The 26043-nt window shown below is 42.3% G+C and overlaps 1 protein-coding gene across 4 annotated transcripts in view; it reads left to right on the top strand.

Moving 5' to 3' along the window:
- Positions 1-26043, top strand: part of PAPSS2 (3'-phosphoadenosine 5'-phosphosulfate synthase 2) — a 90323-nt gene that overhangs the window by 47706 nt on the left and 16574 nt on the right. The window contains exons 1-9 of one of the 4 annotated variants that reach the window (XM_047762399.1): positions 4922-4966; positions 5712-5829; positions 9947-10182; positions 10947-11085; positions 11827-11945; positions 12069-12182; positions 15157-15268; positions 17281-17295; positions 20857-21062. In XM_047762399.1, coding sequence (XP_047618355.1) covers positions 4937-4966; positions 5712-5829; positions 9947-10182; positions 10947-11085; positions 11827-11945; positions 12069-12182; positions 15157-15268; positions 17281-17295; positions 20857-21062 — 1089 coding nt within the window. In that variant the 5' untranslated portion in view covers positions 4922-4936. Of the gene's footprint in view, positions 1-4921; positions 4967-5711; positions 5830-9946; positions 10183-10946; positions 11086-11826; positions 11946-12068; positions 12183-15156; positions 15269-17280; positions 17296-20856; positions 21063-26043 lie in introns of those variants that run through there. The other 3 variants (XM_047762400.1, XM_047762401.1, XM_047762402.1) reach the window with 3 other exon arrangements.

Genomic DNA, 26043 nt, shown 5'->3' on the forward strand with positions numbered 1-26043 from the left:
CAGCTAAGTTTGGGGTGGAGCAAGGATGTTTTGAACTGGTGGACCTGAGTGGCACGTTACTGGTTGGGCTTTGGGTCAAAGAAAATGATCATTGGAATAACAACCTGCTCTTGGGGGTGTGTGTGATGCTTCACCCTGCCAAGTGCCCTTCTATCCATTGTCTGACTTGTTCACAAGCCCCGCCTCTCCCCAACATGCCCTAGAGTTGACCTAATCCTTAAAACACCTCTAAATCTGGGTGGCTTAGACTTCAAACTACCATGATGTCTCCAGAGTAGAGTCATGTCACGTGGGTCTTATCAGATTCAGTATCTTACCCTGTGTCCTGTATTTTCGTGGATACTGTATGTAGAACATTTAATCCTTTTAGCAATCCTCTGAGGAGACTACTCTTAGCCCCATTTTACAGGAGCAGGAATGAAGATTCAATGATGTTAATCACTTGCCCAGGGTCCAAAAGCAAGCAGATGGCAAAGAGGGTTTCAAACTCACATTTGCTTGGCTCCAAAACCCATATGCATGCAACTCCTGTGCATGCTGGAGGGAGTTTCTCTGGGCAAGTGAAAAACTGAACCAGGAGTTCCCATTGTGGCACAGGGGAAATGAATCCGACTAGTAACCGTGAGGTTGCAGGATTGATCCCTGGACTCTCTCAGTGGGTCAGGGATCCAGTATTGCCATGAGCTGTGGTGTAGGTGGCAGACGTGGCTCAGATCCCGAGCTGCTGTGGTGGCTGTGGCCAGCAGCTGTAGCTCCAATTGGACCCCTAGCCTGGGAACCTCCATGTGTTGCAGGTGGAGCCCTAAAAAGAAAAAAGATGAAAGAAAAAAAGCAAATATCCCTACCTTCTTCCAGTGTCAGGTTTTTTTGTTTTGTTTTGTTTTGTTTTAGCTTTTTAAGGCCACATCTGTGGCACATGGAGGTTTCCAGGCTGGGGGTCCAATCGGAGTTACAGCTGCTGGCCTACGCCACGGCAACATCAGATTTGAGCCAAGTCTGCGTCTGCGACCCACACCACAGATCACGGCAACGCTGGATACTTAATCTACTGAGTGAGGCCAGGAATCGAACGCGCAACCTCATGGTTCCTAGTTGGATTCATTTCTGCTTCGCCATGCAGGAACTCCAGTAGAGATATCTACAATTTTTTTTTTTTCCTTAGGAACCCAGAATAGAAGTGTGCCACCAACTTTGTGGTCACTGGACCACTTCCTGCTAAGGGACACTATTAGACAAGGTGCCCAGGATGTCAGTGTGCTCTGCTTCTATACACAGGGAGACAAGCATTTTTTTCTTTAACATTTGTTTTATTTTTCATAGAGAGAATCTTTTTTTTCTGACAGCCACTTTCTTTCCAAAGCTTAGAACACCATATGCTCTTAAAAAGGGAGTAAATTTTTCAGCAAGGAAAAGAAAAATTTCAGCTGCCCTGCCCCTTTGCAGTTCAAATATCCTTCAAAACATCTGCTTCTATTTTATTTGTTTGCCTTTTGGAGAAAATCAAGGGCAAATTTGAGATAAATAAGAAGCAAAATATCTTCCTGAAATGCCCCAGTACCTGACTATCTGAAAAGATTTTGTTTGTTTAAAACATTGTTGGGGTGATTGATAGAAAATCTGGACAAACACCCATGATTAAGATGCAGTTAATACAAACCAAAAGTTCAGAGATTAACTACTATGTATACTTTATTAGAGTAGTTCCTTCCGGTGGATTCTGATGTTTTTGAAAACCAAGCACTTGTTGGGGAGGCAATTAACAAGATCATAACAAAGTTTCCACAGAAGATTAACAAAGCCTGGAGTTTATTCTGGATCTCAGCCTGTAGGGAGAAGGAACAGGCAAAAGAGAGGAAAAAACCATCACTGTGGACAAATTAAACTCAGGTGGGCATTCGTGTGTACAGGTGGGCAGCAGCCCCTTAGGTTAAACATGCTGTGATGGGATCAGAGCCCTTTCTCAGGAATGCTGCAGCATTGAGCAATATCATCCCACCATCTGAATTTTACAAAGTATTTTCTTATTTGCTTACTTTGTTTTAAAATGGCTCTCTCTTTGTGTGTGGTAAAATTTACATATAAGTGAAACACCAGTCCTCAGTGTTCCGTGAGTTCCACCAAATGCAAACACCTCTGTACCTCAAAACCTTATTAAGGGGAAATATTGCCATCACCCAGAGGCAACTACTGTTCTGACCTGGCAAAGCAGTTTTCTCTCTTTAGGGACTTCCTCTGAATGGAATCCTATGTAGTTTTTTGTGTGTGTGTAAGACTTTGACTCAGAAAAAATGTTTTCCTTTATTATCATCCCCCTATCAGTGGTTCATTCCTCTTTATTGCTTTATTCCATTAGAAAAGTAGTCTACCATTTGGGGGGTTTGTTCTCATTTTTTTTTGTTTTTGTTATCTATTTTCCTCTTGATGGACACATGGTTATTTCCAGTTTTTGCCCAAAAAAGTTGCTAATAATATGAGTGTTCAAGTCTTTTTTGTGGATATAAGTTTTCATTTCTCTTGCGTTAAGGTCTCTGAAGGCAATTGCTGAGTCATAGGGAAGTAAATGTTCAGTTTTAGGAAAAACTGCCAGGTGTTTTTCTGAGATGGTTGGATCACTTTACACCTCCACTATCAACATATGAGAGCACATCCTTCCTGATATTAGATATTATCAGTAGCATCTCATTTAATTTGCATTTCTCCCATGACTAGTAACAATGAGGCTTTTTCATGTGCGTAGGAGCCATTTGTGTATCTTCCTTTGTGAAGTGCTGCTCAAATCCTTTGCCCATTTTAAAAAATTAGGTTGTCTTTGTATTATTGCGTTGCAGGTGTTCTTTGTATATCTTCATGTTAGAGAACAGAGGGCATGCAAATGGCCCACTGAACTGAGAAGGCATCTCCAGACCCAAAAAACAAGGCAGGCAGCTCCATATAATCAATGGCTTAGTTTATTATAGGGTACCTTCCTCACAGGGTGGGATCAGGATTGGATCGACAACAATCCAGAGGCATTCACAGCTGTGCTCTGTGCCACGGAGGGGCTACCAGGACAATTTTATAGCTAAAACTGGGGGTAGGTTCTTGGAAACGGGACGTGTATCTCTATGTCAAGATTTATGAATGTGTAACCACTTCTGTGGGCATCAGGAATACGTCAGTGAAGGTTTGGGGACTCACAGGGTGTAGAGGCCACCTGGTTCTAATGTTTATTGAACAATATCTGTGAAGTACAAAGCCCTTGATGACACAGAATGATTCACTTTATAGTATAGTCCTGGGTAAAGTCAGCATAAGAGCGGGGAAGACTATAAGGATCCAGAATGGCTTCAGTGATGCTCACTAACAGCCATACATCTCATACAGTAGGATCCCTGTCTGAAACCCTCCTTCTCCTCCGAGGGGCGCAGTTACTTGATCTTTTTGTCTGTATTTCCCCCTAAAATCATGCCAGGAATGCTGCTTTGTTTAGTATTATACGCCCAGTGCCTAGGATGGCTCCTGGGACTTCGTAGGAGCTCATTCACATAAACATTTTCTGAAAGATTCAATGAATGAACAGAGAGACTTGACTTTGGGGCCTGACAGCCAGACACAATATTCTAGAATGTGATGGCTGTGATTAACCAGGAAATGGAGAGAAAGAAAATCTTAATGTTAACCTTGAACTATAAAGTGTACTTGGCACAAAAGACTCAGGATGCCCTCAGGGAATTTGTTCGCCCAGGGGAAATATGGCCAGATTCTCTCATGGACCAGCCTCATCTGTCCATGATTATGAATCCTGTCGTGCAGGCACCCCCCACCCCACCCCGGCTGTCTCATGTGTTGTGTTCTGCAACTGTGTTCATCACTTGGGTTCTGACCAGGTTTGTCTGGTGGATGATCAGAGCATCTAGCCGTGGAGAGTTTTAGGTAACTTAACCCAGGCGATCCCAGCTTTTAACCCCTTCCTCTTGGCTCCTGCTCCCATTGATAAGGCCATTCCCTGCCAAGTGGTGCCTTTGCTGGGCTCTGTGCCTCCCCAGCAGGTTCACCCTTGAGAGTGTGCGCTGCCTTTCCCAGCCCCCAGGGGCCAGCAGGGGGCTCCTTCCTTCTTGGTCCTGAAGCTGTTTTCCTGGTCCTAATCCATCTGGCTCCAGCCCCTGGATTATTATGCACTGCATAATTGTATATCCACATTTGCAGGGAACTTGGCCATTTACAGAGCAGGTTCTCATCCATTGTCCCATATAAGCCTCCAAACAGTCCTATTTGTATATCCCCTGATTTTTTTTCCACAAAGGGAAGGCTTCAAGAGGTGATTTAATTTGCTCCAGGATATAAATTACCATGTGATGCAGAGTTTTCTAAGACTCTTTGGGTCTCATTCAAAGAACACTGATGCTTTCTTGGCTCTAGTGGGTGTATGTGTACAGAGTTTAAAAGGCTTCCTAGATTTTTACAGTTTGACAACTTGGATTACATCTGTCATTAGAAATTTAATTACCACACCCAAGATACATATGGATCGTTTTCAACCTTTTAATTTTTATTTAACAACCGTTATAGTTTTCCCTGCCCCTACACCCCACCCCACCCCACCTTGGATCACATATTCACATATTATATTTTAAAATGTCTACCACAAACTGTATTTATTGACTCATTTTACCTTTTTTATTCATCAGGCATGCACCTTCCAGTCAAGGTTTAGGATCAGGATCTGTTCACCTGTGCCCTCGCAGGGCTGATATTATTACAGCTAAAATAAAGACATTCGAGATTTAAATTAGCCTCCAAGACTAATACTTGGTACATTTCCATTTCTGCAGGGCTTTTTGAAAGAGTAACAAGTTCATACATTGACCCTTTGGAAAACTGAAGCAGAGTTTAGTGGTTGTGAAAAAGGAGCCCAATGCACCATGCCTCCACCCAAGGATAAACTCTCAAGTCCCTGATGGCTGATGTCTGGGTGGGAGCAGAAGGGGTATAACTGCCTTTAACCTTTTACTCCATGATCAGGGCCTCTCTCTGACTTTCTAGAGAGTGAGGCTCACACAGCCTCACCCTAGTATTTCCTCAGCAGCTGGAGTATTTGGCTGTTTTCAGTTCATGCCTATAGGACTTGGGAAGAACATGCATTTGTAGAAAGAAAGACATGCCCCTATAGCCATTACCTAAAGGTATACATTTGAAAATGTCATGGAACTAGAACTTTCATACTGTATCAAGAATTGTCTCATTCAGGAGTTCCCATCATGGCGCAGTGGTTAACGAATCTGACTAGGAACCATGAGGTTGCGGGTTCGATCCCTGCCCTTGCTCAGTGGGTTAACGATCCAGCGTTGCTGTGAGCTGTGGTGTAGGTTGCAGACGCGGCTCGGATCCCGCGTTGCTGTGGCTCTGGCATAGGCTGGTGGCTACAGCTCCGATTTGACCCCTCGCTTGGGAATCTCCATATGCCGCGGCAGCGGCCCAAGAAATAGCAAAAAAGACAAAAAAAAAAAAAAGAATTGTCTCATTCAAATCATACTTTTAAAGGGTCGTGATGGGTATTCTAAAGGCACTGTCTGTTTTTAAATTAGTAATTAATTACTCTGTATGCAAGTTATAAAAGAGGTATTTCTGTTAGGGAAAACTACCATCTGCTATTTTATTATTTTCTTATATTTACACATAGGAGATTTTTATTATTTTATTAATCAAATATTCTGCTTGCTCTTATTTTCTAGGAGAACCAGCAGAAATCCACCAATGTTGTCTATCAGGCACATCATGTGAGCAGGAATAAGAGAGGGCAGGTGGTTGGAACAAGGGGCGGATTCCGAGGCTGTACTGTGTGGCTGACAGGTATGCGTGTTGAAATAGATATATATTTTTTTAATTAAAAATTGATGGTGACACACAACTTTAAGGGAAATTGCGTAATGTGGTATAATATTGTATGTGTATTTTAACATTAGAAGGAGGCTGAGAGCTGTAGTAGTAAACTTGGGTGTTAGTCCTAACTCTACCCATCAGTGAAAAGAGAAATAGGACTTTCATCAAGTCAGGGAATGTCCCTAGTTCTCCATTTTTCACCTTTTTGGCAGGAAAGGATGGGTCAAGTTGATTATGACATTCTCTTTCAGGTCTAGGGTATTCTGTAATTATCTTTTTTTTTTTTTTTGTCTTTTGTCTTTTTAGGGCCACACCTGCAGCATATGGCAGTCCCCAGGCTAGGGGTTGAATCAGAGCTGCAGCTGCTGCTGGTCTACACCACAGCCACAGCAACATGGGATCCAAGCTGTGTCTGCAACCACAGCTCACGGCAATGCCAGATCCTTAACCCACTGAGCAGGGCCAGGGGTCGAACCCACGTCCTCATGGTTACTAGCTGGATTCACTAACCACTGAGCCACGACGGGGAACTCCAGAATTCTGTAATTCTCAATTTCATGCCTAAACACACTTACTGGCAGTTATGAAAGGGGCTCTCCTAATTTGATATCGGGCTTTTGACTGCCCATTAGAGAGATTCGCTCTTGTTTTCTGATGTTTTAATATTCTAGGGGGTATTTCACTTATTTAAAAAAAAATTAAAGCGGTTCCCATTGTGGCTCAATGGGTTAAGGACTCTACTTTGTGAGGATGTGGGTTCTTTCCCTGGCCTCGCTCAGTGCGTTAGGAATCTGCAGTGTGGGTGGCAGATGTAGTGGGGATCAGATTTCTCTGTGCTGTAGTGTAGGCCTGCAGCTGCAGCTCTGATTTGACCCCTGGCCTGGGAACTTTTATATGCTGCAGATGCTGTTATAGAAAGAAAAAAGATTAAAATCTGTGCAAGAAGAAAAACTAGTTTTTTCTATGAAGCTGAGGATTGTCCCTCGTATATAAAAATAACCCACTCCCACTGAGGTGCCAAATGAACTTCTCTTTTCTTGTGTTCTTCTAGCCCCAGAATGTCAAAGCTAAGAGTTAGTGACAGAACCAGGGTTAATCCTGAGCTGTCACTTTCTATTCTGAGTACAAGGTAGAAGAAGTTGATTCCTGGGAATATAAGTCTGACATTGGCTGGACTCAAAAAAATAAAATTCACTTGGTAGACATAACATTTTAATGGAGATGAGCTCAGATGGAAATATATGTTTATCCAGGTTATGAAATCAACTTATGTGTTACTCTCTGCTAACGAATGCTTATTTATTCTAACCTGAAGATAATTCTAAAGATGACAGCAAGCAGGTACCTACCTTTGCATTTTTTCTTACTATTCTGAATCTTTCCTGTTCCTGTCAAAAACAGCTTCATTCTTCCTTTTCAAGTTATATCCTAGTGCCTGCAGCACCTGCTTTTGGTTCATTCACCCCTGGAACAACCTTTCCAGCTTCCATAATGAGGCTGGACAGTGGGCAAGGAGTCTGCTATATTCCTAAAGGCAAATTCACCTACCATGATTCTTAAAGTGTTTCCCCTGGCTCCCTCTGAGAGACGTGATATGCAGCAGTGGATGAAACAGCTGGGCTCCAGACATTTCCCTCTTGCTACGTATTTGCTTTCATGAGATGTTTTGCCTTTGTGTGTTTGAATCAGGGAATACACACAGAGTCCATTTTTCCTAATGTGAAACACCCTCGGAAAGACAAAAAGAACTGGTAGAAGAGAAAAAAAAAATCTCAAGGGTGTGCTTCCCCTGTCTTTTCTTTCTCTCAGAAAGTCACCTTTTCCTAGTTTATTTATTATTATTATTAATTTTATTTTTGGCTTTTAGGGCCACATCTGCAGCATATGGAGGTTCCCAGGCTAGGGGTCGAATCAGAGCTATAGCCACCAGCCTACACCAGAGCCACAGCAACATGGGATTGGAGCCACGTCTGCGATCTACGCCACAACTCACAGCAGTGCCGGATCCTTCACCCACTGAGCGAGGCCAGGGATCGAACCTGCATCCTCAGGGATACTAGTCAGATTCGTTTCCACTGAGCCACAACAGGAACTCATCTAGTTTATTTTTTATTCTGATATTATAGAGGTCGAATCCAGCAAATCAGGAGAAACAAAATACTACAGTCTAGATTTTGAGCTCTTAAGTAATTTTGGCAGGTAGCATTTCTTTCCCTTTTTTCTTACATTCTCCCTCATGTAGAAATTATAAAGTGTGTTCCTAATCATTGTACTTTGAAACCATGGTAAATGGCACATGGTAACTCTGCTCTCTTGTAAAGACTCCAAAACACCTAAGAATATATGGCAGCTCTAAATACATCTGCAGCCTCATTCAGGATGGTTCTCTGTCTTTGTGTTTTGAGTCATTTTGGAAAAATATTGAAAACAAAAGGACAAAAGTATGTGGGCTCTGCAGTCAAATGGCTGTTTAGCAGCATCTGCAAGAGAGGTGGGCCTCCCAGTCTCTAAGGGCTGGTTGTCCCCTCCACTCTGGCTGGTTGCTGTCATAAAAGGATATAAGAACACCGTTGCCAGGTCTTCTGATTTTTTTCAAGAGAAGCTCAAATCTGGGTTTGTATTACACAACTTTCTAATCTTTAAATACTCTGGGGGGGGGTTCCCCACTGTGGCTCAGTGGGTTATGAACCCAACTGGTATCCATGAGAACACGGGTTTGATCTGGCATTGCTGTGGCTGTGATATAGACTGGCAGCTGCAGCTCCGATTCAACCCCTAGCCTGGGAACTTCCATATGCTGCAGGTACAGCCATAAATAGCAAAAATGAATGAATGAATGAATTAATAAAAAATACTCTGCAGGCAAAATGTTACTGACTTGGGACCTTGGACTCTTTAATCAATAGAAATTGATAAGAGGCCAGATGAGGAATTCAGGCAAGGCCTTCTTGGGATTCTTGCTGTAGCAGAAGGGAGTGAAAACAAGACATAGGTGCCCTTGCTCACTCCTGACGTGGGGTAGAATTGGTTCCTTAGGTGGGGTAAGATGGGGCAGATTGGTGGGTCAGGCTTTAGGGGTCGGCTTAGGTGGTCTGCTGACCCTCTTGGTGGTTCTGTGTGCAGGGATCATATACGGTACCCTGCTTTTGCACCCAGCACCTCAGAAACGGCAGTTGGGGAGTTCCAGCTTTGGTACAGTGGGTTAATGATCAGGCTTATCTCTGTGGAGGTGCCAGTTTGATCCTGGTCCAGTGCAGTGGGTTAAGGATTTGGTATTGCTGCATCTGTGGCATAGGTTGCAGCTCTGGCTTGGATTTGATTCCTGACCTGGGAAATTCCATAGGCAGTGGGTGCAGCCAAGAAGAAAAAGAAATGGCAGTTGGTTTTTGGACCTTTTGTATCTTATTGTACATAACTGCCCCACCTCTGCACACATGAAGTCATTTATAGTCCCTTATAGTTTCTTTGTGTTCTGTTGCTCCAGGAGACATTTGTTTAGGTTCAAGCATTCCAGTAAAGTGCCAGACCTAACTCAAAAGCAGACACATCAAGGACCATGTGTACCCCCACAAGGCCTCCCTATTGACGAATCCCCTTTGCTTTGAAAGACTACAATCCTAATAAGGGCCAAAAGTTATTTCACAATTTGAAAGAAACGCAAGTACTTGACTTGTAGTAAACTACGCTTCTTCTAGATTTGAAATTTTTTTTTTTTTAATTTTATGGCCATATCCTCAGCATATGGAAGTTCCTAGGCCAGGGATTGAATCCAAGCCACAGCTGCGACCTATGCCATAGCTACTGCAATTCTGGATCTTTTAAGCCACTGAGCCAAGCCGGGGATCAAACCTGTACCTCCACAGCGGCGTGAACTGCTGCAGTCAGATTCTTAACCCACTACGCCATGGTGGGAACTCCAAGATTTGAGTGGTTTTGATTTGTGGTCAATCCAATGATTGTAATTAGGGTTTAGTTACACTTGAATTAGGTAAAAAATTAGGATCAGTTCACAATTAGGATCAGATCACAATTTATCATCTTAAACACTCCGAGGCAATGCCGGTCTCGTCTTGCTTGTTCTGACCAGGTCTCTCTGGGGCTGGAAAGACAACAATTAGTTTTGCTCTGGAAGAGTATCTCGTCTCCCATGCCATCCCTTGCTACTCCCTCGATGGAGACAATGTCCGTCACGGCCTCAACAAAAACCTTGGATTCTCTCCTTGGGACAGAGAAGAGAACATCCGCCGGATTGCCGAGGTGGCCAAGCTGTTTGCCGATGCTGGTCTGGTCTGCATTACCAGCTTCATTTCTCCTTTTGCAAAGGTAAAAACGTTCTGGCATCGCACACACGTCCCACACACAGTGCCAGTGCCCTCCAACTGCCAGGACGAGGAGCTGGCGAAGGGGAAGACGAGATGAATGAATGCCATACTTTCAGTTTCCTCCACTATCTCTCCTCCCCTCACAACCCCTTGACGCCCTCATTTTCTTTCTTTCCTTGGTGAGAAAGAATGTCCCGTCATTTCCAGAGGCCAGGGCACCAGTTGGCACAAACGCTTCCACTTTCACAATTGTAAGGTATCCTTGGCCAGAGTTGAAAGGAGGAGAAAAGTTCTAAAGCTTGGTCATTTTGTTTTTTTTAAAAAAAAAATCAGAGGGCTTAGCTCAAGAAAGAAAACAGCAGTTCTCTGCCAACGCATCAGGCTATGTGTGCTTAATTGCTTAATGTTCAAATCAGCGAGGTGCCGTTTTACTCTTCCTGTTTTAAAACTGAGAGATTTCTGTGAGCTACAAATAAGACATTGTGTGCTTTGAACCCATCCTTAGAATGAAATGCTCTCATATTGCCAGCCCTGTCTTTTAGTTGGGATTCTTTTCCCTTTTTTTTTTTTAAAGTCCTTGAGAGAGTTGTTTACCAGAGTGAAATTTCTGGACTTTTTCTAAACGGCTGGTTTCCTGCCACCTCTGCCAAGCACAAACCCCAGTGTTATCTTAAGGCTATGGAAGTCGAGAGCACACGGTGTTTGGTGATGAGGAATTTCATTGTGAAACCTCTTCTTATGCTCTTAAATGTGATTTTTTTCCAGGATCGTGAGAACGCCCGCAAAATCCATGAGTCAGCAGGACTGCCATTCTTTGAGATATTTGTAGATGCGCCTTTAAACATTTGTGAAAGCAGAGATGTAAAAGGCCTCTACAAACGGGCCCGGGCTGGGGAGATCAAAGGTAGGAAGGTCAGCTCAGCGCCACCTTTGTCAGTTACTTATGCCACCGATTCTTACAGTCTGTCCCCAGAAATCTGAACCTTCAGAACCTCTTTTCTAAAATTGCATATAGCACACACAACTTTTTAATCAAACCATAATATCTTCAGTGTGTCCGCGGGCTTATTAAAATGTGGGCATGTATTTTTAAGGAACGATCACCCCAGCCACAAGCAATCAAGTTCAGAGAACGCAAATGGATTCATGTATGTGAGTGTGTGTGTAAGAGGCATTTCAGAGCTCTACTTCTTCTTATCTTCTTTTTCCAGAGGGCTTGGATTCAGCTAGCCAGATTTTGTTGAAAATTGGGGCTTTCTGTATTGAAAACACAGCTGTGTATGTCTTTGCCTGTGGCTAGAGGTCAAGGATGATTGTTTGACCTTTTCTGTTTCAATCTGAACACAGTGGTTTAATATAACACGTTATTCCAACGTATGTTATGTCTTATTGATTTAAAAGATTGGGAGTTCCCGCTGTGGCGCAGTGGGTTAAGAATAGCAGCTGGGGTCCCTGCAGAGGTGTGAGTTCAATTCCCAGCCCAGCGCAGCAGGTTAAAAGATCTGGTGTTGCCGCAGCTGCGACTCAGATTCAATCCCTGGCCTGGGAACTTCTATTGCCACAAGCGCAGCCATAAAATTAAAAAAAAAGAAAAAAAAGATTGTTCCGTTGGTGTAGATGTGATTTTCACCCTCCTGTCTTACAGGGTTTACAGGTATTGATTCTGATTATGAGAAACCTGAAACTCCCGAGCTTGTGCTTAAAACCAATTTGTCGTCCGTGAGCGACTGCGTGCAGCAGGTGGTGGAACTCCTCCAGGAGCAGGTGGGTGGGCTGAAAGTCTTTTTTAAAAAAATAATACTATAAAGTCATGAAAGATTATCTATTTCCTGAAGTGTTCCTTTTATAGTTTTCATTCCAAGTTGTTACCATGTCTATTCATTTCAGAACATTGTACCCCACACTATAGTCAAAGGCATCCATGAACTCTTTGTGCCAGAAAATAAACTCGACCAAGTCCGAGCTGAGGCGGAAACATTCCCTTCGTTATCTATTACCAAGGTAAGAGGGTGCAAACTGGCTAGAGGAGAATTAGATTATTACAATACCATTCATTATAATCCATTTACTCTTACTCCTTTTTTTTTTTTTTGTCTTTTTAGGGCCACACCTGTGGCATATGGAGGTTCCTAGGCTAGGAGTAGAATCGAAGCTGTTGCCGCAACACAAGATCTGAGCTGCATCTTCGACCTACACCACAGTTCATGGCAACACCAGATCCTTAACCAGGGAGCGAGGCCAGAGATCGAACTCAAGTCCTCGTGGATACTAGTCGGGTTTGTTAACCACTGAGCCATAATGGGAACTCCCATTTATTTTTACTCTTTATGATAGGGTAGGTATGCATAAGGAAAATGCAGTGTCCATAAAGAAAAATGCTTCATTTTGCCAATTTTTTTACCTCTTCCCCAAGAAAATCTCTCCCTAAGAGTTGCCACAAGGCAGCTGATCAATGCCATATACAGAGGCAGACCGAGAAGGTGACTTCTCTATTTGCTGAGGACAATTTTATATAGTGTCGTTATACCTTAAGTTGTACCAGCGTGCAGGCATCAGACAGTGATTATTTGCTGGCAGTTGCCAAGAAAATAATTAGTCCAGAATACAAGTGTTTCTTGGACCACTGAGGTGGAATTTGAGGAAAACAAAAAAGCAACTCCGATCTAAAGTGATATGAATGCCTTGATCTTTTTTTTTTTTTTTTCTACTCTGCAAATCCCACTCCTCCCTCATCAGGGGGAGCCCAGTCTGAGGAGAAGGAGACAGCTTTGGTGGCATTGATTTTAATACCTGGAAGATGTAAAATGAAATCCCAGCAAACAGCCCTGCAGATGCTAGAGACTTTTTATGGGCTAGTTTTAGCTGGGTCATATAAGATGAGCAACTCTTCATTGGTAACCTTTTAGTAGCCTTAAAACCTTGGACATTTTTCGGGAGTTCCTGTTGGGGCTCAGCAGTAGCGAACCTGACTAGTATCCATGAGGACTTGGGCTCATCCTTGGCCTCGCTCAGTGGGTTAAGGTTCTGGCATTGCTGTGGCTGTGGTGTAGGCTGGCAGCTGCAGCTCTGATTCAACCCCTAGCCTGGGAACCTTCAAATGCCACGGGTGTGGCCCTAAAAACTGAAAACAAAACAAAACAAAACAAAAAAGCGAACTTGGACATTTTTCTTTTTCTTTTTTTTGTCTTTTCCCCTTTTCTAGGGCCACTCCTGCAGCATATGGAGGTTCCCAGGCTAGGGGTCTAATCGGAGCTGTAGCCACCGGCCTACACCACAGCCACAGCAACTTGGGATCCAAGCCGCGTCTGCGACCTACACCACAGCTCACAGCAATGCTGATCCTTAACCCATTGAGCAAGGCCAGTGATTGAACCCACAACCTCATGGTTCCTAGTCGGATTCGTTAACCACTGAGCCACGACGGGAACTCCACCTTGGACATTTTTCTAAGAGACTGAGTAATTGGAGCATGTATCAGCTCATGAAGACCCCAGACTTTTGTAAGTTATGACAGCTTTACGAACTGAACTCCCTGATGCCACACAATACATTCTGAGCACTCCAATGCTCTGGGCAGGTGAGAAACACACAATTATAGTGTAGAATGGAGTTCCCTGGTGACCTAGCAGGTTAAGGATCTGGCATTGTCACCTCTATGGCTCAGGTTGCTGCTGTGGCACAGGTTCAGATCCCTGGCCTGGGAACTTCTGCTTGCCGAAGGGCACAGCCAAAAACAAACAAAAAAAAATAGTAGTAACTACAGTGTAGAATAATAGTTCCAAGAACAAAATGGTTTGCAAGGTATAGAAGAACTTCAAAGAATCTAATGATTAATTCTTTTGATCTTGTGGATGACAGGAAAGATTACAGAGCAGTGGCCCATGAGCTGGGTTTTTAAAAATTATTTATTTATTTATTTATTTGTCTTTTTAGGGCCACACCTGCAGCATATGGAAGTTCCCAGGTGAGGAGTCAAATCTGAGCTGTAGCCACTGGCCTATGCCACAGCTACAGCAATGTCAGATCCATACCATCTCTGCAATCTACACCACAGCTCACAGCAATGCCAGATCTTTAACCCACTGATCAGGACCAGGGACTGAACCTGGGTCCTCGTGGATGCTAGTCAGATTTGTTTCCACGGAGCCATGACGGGAACGCCTGAGCTGGGTTTCAAATGACAGAGTTTTCAAGAAGAGGGGAGGATGGGCTTGAAACCCCATGTGTTTAGATTATACATTGTCTGGCACCATTGGTGAGCAGGCCCCCAAGTGGGTAGTGGCTGGAGGTGGACATCCCTATATGAGCCACTAGAACCAGAGCTTGAAGGGCTTTCGGTATCATGCTAAGAGTTTTGGACATTGATCGTAGAGTCAATGGTTTGCCCAATTCAGTCAAGTAACTAGCACATTTGGTTAACAACAACAAAAAAGTAGCCAAAATAGAATTTTTGCTGAAAATAAATGAACAGTGAATTGTCAACACAGTTACACATCGTAAGAATAGATACAGTTTAAAGTGTTCAAAAAAATTCTCCCAATTTAAAATCTTTTCACTGTTCTCCCATTGGAAGGTTCTAGACTCAAACTTACCCTGTTCCTAGATCATTGGTCAGCATTACCAGCATTTAGGAAACACCTAAAACATAAAAGGTTCTGGAGTTCCCACTGTGGAGAAGTGGATTAAGAATCCAACTGTAGCCTCTTGGGTCACTGCAGAGGTTTGGGTTCAATCCCCAGCCCAGCACAGTAGGTTAAAGTATCCAGCATTGCCACAGCTGTGGCTCGGATTCAATCCCTGGCCTGGGAACATCCTTATGCCACAGGTACGGCCATCAAAAAACCAAAAAAGCCAAAAACTGAATATAAATAAATAAAAGGTTCTGCCTTCATTCTCCTGTCAACAGAATAACAAAGGACTGGCAGATGGCTGGCAGAGCTTATGGAATTGTTCACCTGCTTTTTGTGTTTTGCAGCTGGATCTTCAGTGGGTCCAAGTTTTGAGTGAAGGCTGGGCCACTCCTCTTAAAGGTTTTATGCGAGAGAAGGAATACTTGCAGGTTATACACTTCGGCACCCTGCTCGATGGTATGGGTTTTTGGTTTGTCTGTTTCTTACTCTCTATTATTATTAAAGACAAAAAACTTTCTCAGAAGTCTTCACAGGAACAAGAAATGCTAATCCTTGGCTTGTAAATCCTATTTTGAAAATATTTAGATTATTTAAGGTGTGTTCAATTATGTATAAGCTTTCATTTTTAGGATTTTTTTAGGGGGTTATCTTCAAACTATTACTGATTATTTAAAACAAAGGAACTGAAAAATGAAGGTTTAACTTGCACACTAAGCCAAGGTTAAGGCTTTTCCCCCTCCACCTGCCTGTTGTCGGCTTTGATACTCAGAAGGCAGTGAACAGTCAGAAGCACCATTGTCAGCTGCTCAGACCATCTTGGGGAAGCCAGGATGAACTCAGCACTCACTGCTGACTTGCAGGAAACCTCCCGTCCTCCAGGTTTCTCCATCAAACATTATTGCAGTAGCTGCTTTCTTTGGTGGGTAACAGAGTGTCGATATTCATGTCCATACATGAAATATATTAGCATGGTTTCAGGCACTAAACTCTTAACATGGGATGTTAAGGCAGCTGTCTTGGTACAAGCTGAATGGCTTGTAGAGAATTGATCTGGTCAAGGTTGGAAGGATGTGTCATTCAGAACACTTCCTGATACTTCTATGATCATTTCCTTCCTAGAACTGCCTGACCTTATCAAATAGAACTTATCTATTGCAAGATCTTGGGGAATGGCTGCTATGTGGGGAAGGGATAGTAATAGAGTCATACTCAATTTGTCTTACTGAGCAGGGCTCTAAACCTTTTAGGAAATAGGATCAGATATTCTTCCTTAAGAAGGACGTTCATGTTCTAGGCTTGTGCCTCTGCCTGGGGAATGAGACATAAAGCAACCCCAGTTGTAGTTAGGATTCAAAACTCCCCATAACCTCCAGAAGCCTTCATAATTACTATGTAAATCAATGAATAAAAAATTGATACCAGGGATATATCCTGCTGCCCAGCTCTGCCTAAGTAGAGGCAGAATATAGTAGTGGATGAGAGTGAGCTGTGAGGTCAAACCCAGTGACTAGCTATGAACCTAAGGCAAATTACTTAAACTCTCTGGTCCTCAGTTTCCTCTTCTGTAAAATGGGATGCTAATAACAGTACCCACCTCATTGGGATGTTGAAAGTTTAAAAGAATATCTGGTCTATTAGTAAATGTTCCACGTATTAAGAACTCCCTTCTGCATACAATTAAAAGGATCTGAACGTCTTGAACAGACCAAGTGGCTTATCTATAGTCACACCCCTTTGGATGTAGCGCAGATAGGATATCCATCAGTTATTCCCAACAAATATTTATCGAGTGTTCTCAGATGCCATCGTTTGTTCTAGCTGCTGGAGACAAATAATGAAGCCAGATATAAGCTTGCTGGAAGAAGCAGTACTGTTCATCTTCTGAACCCTAGTCCAGAGGGATTTTCCCACCACACCAGTGGTTGTCAAACTTTTTTTTCCTTTTTTTGTTTCCAGGCTAGGGGTTGAATTGGAGCTACAACTGCCAGTCTATGCCACAGCCACAGCAAGGCCAGATCTGAACTGCATCTGTGATCTACATCACAGCTGATGGCAATGCCGGATCCTTTAACCCAATGAGCAAGGCCAGGGATTGAACCTGCATCCTCATGAATACCAGTTAGATTCTTAACCTGCTGAGCCACAGTGGGAACTCCTAAGAGACAACTTCTTGCTGAAGGTGGAGGGGCTATTGACATATGATATAATTATTTAAAAACAGATAATCATTTAAATAATGCTTTTGGATTGTATTGAACAACATTCAATACAACTTCTGGTTTCACCAGATTTTGCCATCATATATTCTCTATTTTTAGAAATAGCTGTAGCAAAGATCTTAGTATATTTGTATGTTATATATATGAAGCTTCATGATCAGAATTTGTTCCTTAATGTAGTTGCTTTATAATTATTTTGGTGGAGAGCTGAAAACAACATGTTTCTTAATTGTGTTTGTATTTCTCCAGGCATGTTCCTTCCTGGTATGTACTTCAACTTTCCAAGTAGTTAAATTATTATAATTGGATATGTTAAATTAATTAGAAATGGTATGGCCATAACTAAAAAAAAATCTAAATGAACCAGTTGGAATTGCTAACAATTCATGATCCAACCAGTTATTATAGAATAATGCTACATTCTTCTGTTGATAGGAGTCCAAGAAACAGGAAATTTCTGGATCAGATGCAGCCGTTGTTTATAATGTTGTATTTGGCTGACAAAAGTAAACTTGCTTCTAAATTTTTGTGGCACATTTTGTTCCGAGATTTTTTTAAATGTATGATCCTCTCTGCTAATTACTTCTACTGAGTGTTGGTCCTCATTTAGTTTCATAAATCTGGAAAGTTTTCTTCCAAGGCATTTATAAAGCATTTTTAATTGATGAAGGATAAATCAATTCTAGATGCAGTTTAAAGTGGATGCACCTGGTTGGATTGTGGATGCTTGTACTTCATTTGTTTGTGATATATGATTGTGCATGAATTTAATTTCAAGCTCTGATTATTGATAGTTATAAAACTAGGAATGAACACATACCAGCTTCAACTGTAAACTTCTGCACTGTACCAGAGTGAAAAGGTAAAATTCTGAAGGCCTCATTTCTCTTGAGTATTGTTTTCCTCCCTGTTGTTCTTCCTTGAAAAAGACTAGTTAAGCAATAGCAAATTTTAGTTTTTGCCTAGAAACCATCCCAAACAAATGATAAGCAGATCTACAAGATTAAAACAACAGGCCTGAAAATTATTTAAAGCAAAAGCGAAACCATTCAGTTAAAAATGAAGTTAAATATTGGACCAACTGTGGCTAAAAAACCCAGGATACTCTTCCAAAGTGAGATATACTGCAGTAAAATCATCAGGATGGTTCAAACCGGAGCTGAAGCACAGCATGGAAAAGGCTGAAAGCCCAAGTCAATATTTAAAACCATGAAGGATATTTCAGACAGGGTTAAATTGGAGGATAAGTTATGTATTAGAAAAGCTGATTAAGATGATAGGGAAATCCCAGTAAATCTGCTTATGCCTGTGTGGAGTTGTAGGTACAGGTATATGGGATCAGCTGGCATCATTACTTGGCAGAACTCCCTGCCACAGCATCCCACAGCATCCCACAGAGGAGCTGTCTCGATAACCTGTCAGGGCATGCATTTCCTTGGCTGGGATTTTCACTCAAGGCCAAGATGAAGATGGATCAGAGGCTACATTGGGCTGGAACCTAGCAGGCCAAAGGAGGTAATGGCAACAGGAAAGTGAGCATTCTTTGGATTTCAACCCAGAATAATTGAGGGAAGACAGCACTGCAGGCATGTTGCAGGCAGAGCCGTGCTTCCTCCAGCATCCCACCCACCTTTTGCTTTGCGTCTTGTTTTACTTTACTTTGGTCAAGGCACTCTTGTTAAGCAGTGTGACCTGCAATCCACAATCCACAGAAAGCAAAACTTCTAATTAAAGCACCAGCATCCTTGAAGGTGTTATCCTTTGTTAGCCTCCCTCCCTTTGTAACAACTAGAGTATGTGGTGAGTTTGATCATCTTTCATCATAAACTTCTGCTGATATACTGCTTTACATTATGCCTCCTCCCAGCAAGCCAGGGATATACATTTTATTTATGATCCTGTTTTCCAAGTGGAAAAATTGAGCACAGAGAGTGTGAGTGACACAGGTAGTAAATGGGAAATGGCTTGGCTGTGTTTAGTGCTCTCTGCGCAGGGCTTGCTTGGACTACTCTTACTGCCTAGGAACTTTGAAACAAAGGAGGTAATTGAGTGATGAAACTCATTACTCTCTGTGTGCAGTATCTTCCTTGTGGTTTAGAAGGCTCCCAGAGCAGGATGCAGGAGTTTATGACGGATAGGATTTCTTTATTGCAGAAGTTGCCATTTATATCCTGTGACATTCTTTACGTCCTATTAACTTTTGGAGAATATTTTAAATCTGCAAAGTGATATGCCTCTAGACTTTTGTTTTCTAACTATCAGGGAGAGGTTTTGCCTCAAGGGAATGGAACTTAGATCTCTAATCTTTAACTCTATCAGAGGTGGTCTAAATGTTGAATTTTGCAAGTTATATTTAAAGGACTTCATTAATCTATGGTACATTTCCTCCAATTCATAAATAACAGCATTTGTTTCCTGTTTTGAACTCCTGAGTTTCTAATAGGGAAGACTAAATCTGATTCCATATTGGATCTGTGTCTTTAACCTTTGTATACTATTGCCTTTGCTACAAATTAATCATCAAAAAGGTGTTGCCTATAAGCCTAAATTATACATAATTGCCCATCTCTGGGAACTCTGCCTCCCATGTAATGAGTGTTAAGGTAAAACACTTTGTTTAGCTCACAGAAAACATCTTGACCAGGACAAGTTAATAACTAAAGGGATGTTGCCTATAAGCTTAAATTATACATAATAGCCCATCTCTGGGAACCCTGCCTCCCTGGTAATGAGCTTTAAGCTAAAATACCTTTGTTTAGCTCACAGGAAACACGCAGAGTAGGTGCACCTGTGAATAGCTGCAGGCAGAAAGAAATGAACACATTCCCTCCAGGGTCTGACCAGAAGCAGGAAATGTCTGATTTTTATCCCCTCCCCTTTTAGTATAAAAGAAGCCTGAATTCAGAGAAGATGTTTCTTTGGGACATGAGTCTGCCATCTTCCCAGTCTGCTGGCTTTCCCAATAAGTCACTATTCCTTGCCCCAGCAACTCTTTTCTTGATTTATTGGCCTGTGGTGCAGTGAGCAGTAAGAACTTGAACTCTGTAACAAGTTCAATGTTTTCTTTACTCATCTTCCTTTTATTCCCTTCCTAGTCTTGAATTTGGGACCTCCCTCCTCCGACCCCGCCAATCTCCCTCATATTCTTTAGTGTTACGTATTTAATTCTGTGCCTCATTTTCTCATTTTGAGTACAAATGAAACCTGACATATTTGTTAGAATGTTGGGGCACTATTACAAAAAGGGGGAAGAGCTGGGTAAGTTCTTTTACATTACCTGGCTCATAGTCTGAATCCACGGGAGGTTGGTTCCAGGACCCAAGGTGGATGCCAAAACCTGCGATGCTCCTGTCCCACAGCCCACTCTCTGCTTTATCTGTGGGTTCTTCATCAGCGTGTCAGCCAAAGGGGGATCCTGTATTAGGCTTGCTCTCCACGAGGTGGTTGAATCGTGGGCTTTGCCAACCTTTATTTTGTTTAATTGGATTTTAAAAGTGTGTTGAGGATGGGACTGAATTTTAAAAAGGGGTAACTTGGAAGGAAGACATCCCCTATGGTCTTCCAAATCAGTTACTGAAGCCACCTCCACAATTTGAAACTCGGCCCTCCTTTCACAAATGGTCTATCTCCTACTTTGAGAAACTTGTCAAGGACTCATCACAGACTCTAGAGAAGCTGGTACAGTGAGCACAACCATATGAGTCTTAGGTCTTGACACCTTTTGCAGGCAGTTGTGTGGAAGGGACACTGGGCACAGTTGAGTCCTCCTTACACGACAGCACATCTCGGATCCCGTATCCATGTACCACGTGGCTCTTTCCACAGATGGAGTGATCAACATGAGCATCCCCATCGTATTGCCTGTCTCCACGGATGATAAGACGCGGCTGGAAGGGTACAGTGAGTTTGTCCTGACACACGAAGGACAGAGGGTGGCGATCTTACGAGACCCTGAATTCTACGAACATAGAAAAGAGGAGCGTTGTTCTCACGTGTGGGGCACGACGTGTGCAAAACACCCCTATATCAAAGTAAGTGGCCAAACCTTTGGAAGGGCTTGCTTTCAAGTTAGGATTAAAATAATTATTTTTAGTTATTTATAAAACAGAAACAAACTCACAGATTTTGAAATCAAATTTAGGGTTGCCAAAGGGGGGAACCATGGTGGAGAGGGATAAATTAGGAGATTGGGATTAACACACACACACACACACACACACACACACACACTACTATATAAAAATAAGTAGCTAACAAGGACCTACTCTGTAGTACAAGGAAATCTACTCAATACTCTGTGGTAACCTATATGGGGGAAAAGAATGGATGTATATGTATAATGGATTCGCTCTGCTGTACACCTGAAACTAATACAACATTGTTAAGTCCACTACCCTCCAATAAAACTTAAAAAAAAAATTTTTTTTAATTCCTTCAAGAAGAACTTAGAAAAATGGGGGACTCCCGTCGTGGCGCAGTGGTTAACGAATCCGACTAGGAAACATGAGGTTGCGAGTTCGGTCCCTGCCCTTGCTCAGCGGGTTAAAGATCCGGCGTTGCCGTGAGCTGTGGTGTAGGTTGCAGACGCGGCTCGGATCCTGTGTTGCTGTGGCTCTGGCGTAGGCCAGTGGCTACAGCTCCGATTCAACCCCTAGCCTGGGAACCTCCATATGCCGCGAGAGCGGCCCAAGAAAAATGGCAGAAAGACAAAAAAAAAAAAAAACTTAGAAAAATGGGGTTAGATGGAAGAATGCATGTCTAAGGGGAGTTTTGCAAGCTTTGCCTGGGAACATCTTTTTAGATCAGGCAAAGAGATGACTTTGTTTGAGGGCTGGTCTCTTGAGTCCTCAGAGCCTGGGATGGCTGTCTCCCTCAGTGAAATGGGAAACTTTGGACCAGGGAGATAATGTAGTCTAGCATCATGAGCAGAGGACCAGGATCATTGCTGTGCTATGCACAAAACCACAGCCAGAGCTCACAGCCCTGTCCATCTTGAAATTCACAAGGGAAGTCCACTTTTGCATATGGAGCAGATCCAGCTAACCTCTAGAAAGAGATGGCCATTGTGGAGGAGGGAGGTGGAAATCAGCAATATTCTTTTAGTAAACAAAAAACACAGATAGGCAGCATTTCCAGAGGGAAAATACCACATTTTCATCAGTGGGTATTTTTAAGATTGAACGATGTGTCCATCTGATGATTATTTTGGAGTCTGTCTGGCCTGAAGACAATAGACTAAACCGCCTCAGATGCCTTTGCAGCTTCTAATTGTCTAATTGGTGGGGTGGGATTGCAGGGAGTGGAATTTCCCATAAGGGAAAATATGTAAAAATATATAAAACTGAATGCAAAAGCCATCTCTCATCTGAGAACAGACCACTGGGGTTGAAATAATAATTTAAAAAAAAAGACGTGTACTGGTGATTTGACTGTCAAGTTCCCTAGCTGGAGTAACTAAGTTTCAGAAAGTTCAGAGGAATAGAGAGCTATTTGAGCCTCTAAAAAGCCTGTGTGACAAGGCATGTCCCTTCTGGTCCTTGTTTCTTCATTTATAAAAGGAGGGGGCCTGATGCAAAATAATTTCGAGATCTCTTCCAGCCCTGTGACTGTACACAATGGGTTTTTGAATAAACCTGTCCAAATCTGTCAGGCAAATATACCGTTTTGTTTTGTTTTGTTTTTGGTTGTGAAATGTTGCAAGGTAGGGAGGGCTTTTTCAAGGCCCCTGGAACACAAGAGGTCAGTGGGTGCAGAGCAGCTGTTCATTTCTTGAACATGACTATCCACCCTGCAGATAAGCTCGGAGCCATCTGAACATTTTCTCTGCAAGAGTCTGGCAGACTAGTCCTTGAAATTGCTGGACAACAGCTATTTGAGGAATTGTGTTCTGGGCCTTAATTATGCCTTCGTTTTCCTTTTCTGATTATAATCCTATTAAATTTTGGATTTTCTTTTTTTTTTTTTTCTTTTGGTTGCACCCATGGCCTGTGGAAGTCCCTGGGTCAGGGATCGAATCTGAGCACTGTGGCACAGCTGTGGCAATGCCAAATCCTTAACTTGCTGCACCACAGGGGAACTTCCTAGGTTTGGGAGCTTATCTGCACTCAGTGACCTTTCAGTTCAGCTCAGATATTTCCACTCTTCAGGCCTAACATCCATATATACATGATTAGCACTAAAAAGAAAAAAAAAAAAATCTAAGAAAGCTTATGCAATTATTTCTTATCTTGTCGTACAACACGTGTTGGCAGTTGGAGCTCAGCATTTCTTAGATGGCAGGGAGAGTGGTGGTGTGACAATATATTCAGTGACCAAGATTAGGTCATTAGAGAGGTGAGAAATGCGCCATGGGTAACCAGGGAGAGAAAACCACTCACCCTATATAAGCTGAACTTGGAGTGTTGAAGGTGTGTTTATGGGAAAGGAACTCTTTTCATTGCACATGATTGCAGCACCTCAAAACCCATTGTCATACTTAAACATGATCTTTTGTTTACTGGGTTTGTTTGTTTGTTTTCCCGGACCTAAAACCTCCCAACAGTAATCCCTTCCAAAAGTAAACATGGGCCTTCTCGTATTTCTGTGTGGCACTCGGAGTGGTATTTGCATGGAAAATGGCCAGAGTCACCAAGGAAATGGTCTCCTCTGTTGTATAGCCCCCCCAATGCAATTAATTACCCTGATCTTCCATTCAAATCCTCCCAACTCTTTCTCTTGACTCACTAATATGGAACCATGTGATGTGTCACAAATGAGATCATGAGGAGGAGTAGGTGAAACTTGTAAAAATAATGCTTAAAGGAACCCTATTGCCTTTCATCCATGGCTCACAAAGCTTTTCCACCTAAGAGCCATTACTCCCATTTTAAAGATGGAAAAACCAAGAGAATAGAGTATGACTTCCCAGTGAAGGATAAGAATGAAAGTTTTTATACTTCTAGCTCTGCAGTGAAGACCAGATCATCAGTTAAATCAACAGAATCACCTGAGGAGCTTTAAAAATTACCCATGATAGGAATTCTCCCTCACAGATTTTAATTGGCTTGAGCTCACTTAGGGGGGTTGTGGGTTTTAAAACGCCCTGTGAAGGTTGAGAACCGTGGGTATGGCTCCACCTGGGGATATATCCTGAGAGCCCCTTGCATTCAACACAGGATGCTTTGCCCCAGCCTGGTCCCCCTCCTGTGTCCCCTAGCTTGGTAAACAGCTCCACCATCCAAATGGTGACTCATGTCCAAAACCTGGATGGCATTCTTTTTTTCTTTTAAATCAGAAGATCAATGACATTAATTTTCCAAAACATATTTTCTGAGTTTTAAAAGCACATCTCCTGGCAGTCTGGAAAAAACAATTCTGTGTTATTTTTAAAGTGTTTTTAAATTTTAGTGTATCTTACAATTGAAGTATAGTCGATTTACAATATTGTGTTAGTTTTAGATGTACAATGAAGTGATTCAGTTATACATGTGTGTATGTGTATGTATATATATATATTCCTTTTTCAGATTCCTTTCCATTATAAGTCATTAGAAGATATTGAGGTATTGAATATAGGTTCCTGTGTTATACAGTAAATCCCTGATGTTTATTTTATATATAGTGGTATGTATATGTTAATTCCATACTCCTCTAATTTATCCCTCCTTTCCCTTCCCTTTGGTAACCCAAAGGGTCTATGAATCTATTTATGTTTTGTAAATAAGTTCATATTTATTACTTTTTAGATTCCACAAATGTATATGATATATATTTGTCTTTCTCTTAGTATGATAATTTCTAAGTCTATCCATATTGCTGCAAATAGCACTGTTTTTCTTTTTTATGCCTGAGTAATGTTCCATTGTATGGATATGTGTGTGTGTATGACATTGGATGTCATTCTTGCTTCTTTCTTCTTCCTTGTCCATTCAGTCACCAAGTCCCAGCAGTTTGCCTCCCAGGTATTGCTTAAATTTGTTCACTTCTCTTCTATTCCAACCTGGGCCAGGATACTTAATTTCTTCCCTGTATCTTGCCCTACTCCCCTCCAATCCTTTCTCCATTCTTCAGCTAGAGCAAACCATTCAATCTTTATTTGGGAACTCATATAAAGATACGATGTTATCTTGTCCCCAGTTACCACTCCCACTCAAGATATTCTCTCCTTGGTTCATTCTCAGGGGGTCATTATATCATCCTCTCTCTTTTGCACATGCTAGTCCCTCTCAGCCTAGGACACGGTTCCTTCCACTCCTGCCTCTTCACCTTATTTGTTACTCCTTTTCTCTATAAGAAATTGGCCTTACTCCCATGACCCATAAGCCTGACCAGGTGCTGCCTTTGTCCTCCCAGAGCACTTTGCCCTTGTCGTGTCCCCAGCTGTGTCACAGTGTTCTTACCCATTTACTCTTCTGTCAGGTCACTAGACTGCCAACCTATGAGATCAAGGACCACATCTTGAACTGTTTTGTCACTCTCAAATTGCCAGCAGCAAGTCAAGGGCCATGCACACAAGTGATGTTGACAGGATGGAGGATAAAAAGATGATCCCTCTGAAAACAATACGGAAGTATCAGCATGATACTTCCACTGATGAGAGGCAGTGGGTAGAGATGGGAAGCAGCCTGGTTTGGAGGACTCCTAGATTTGGGTCCTGGCTTGATTAAGACAGCTGTGTGCCCTTGAACTCTGCCACTTTGCCTCTGTAAAACTGTCTTCTCATCTGAAAAGGAGGGCATTAAATCCACATGAGCTACAAGTTCCATGCCTATGACAGATAGCACAGAAATGAAAACATTCTTCAATTGAATCACATGATTTTCTTCTTAATTCTGTTCACTGAACTCTTTCATCATGATTATTTTCCTGAGCCCACCATTTCTTAACTTCCTTCTGGCTTCTTCCCCTTCTTTCCTCTCCTCTTAGCATTCGGACCTTGGCACATTCACACCCTCAGCTGCTCGTCTTGTTCTGATGTCACATCCCCTCTTCCTTTCCTTGCTCTCTTTCATCCTGTTCACCTTTGCTTTCTTC

Source organism: Phacochoerus africanus, chromosome 15 (genome assembly GCF_016906955.1).
Source record: "Phacochoerus africanus isolate WHEZ1 chromosome 15, ROS_Pafr_v1, whole genome shotgun sequence".
Taxonomy (NCBI): domain Eukaryota; kingdom Metazoa; phylum Chordata; class Mammalia; order Artiodactyla; family Suidae; genus Phacochoerus; species Phacochoerus africanus.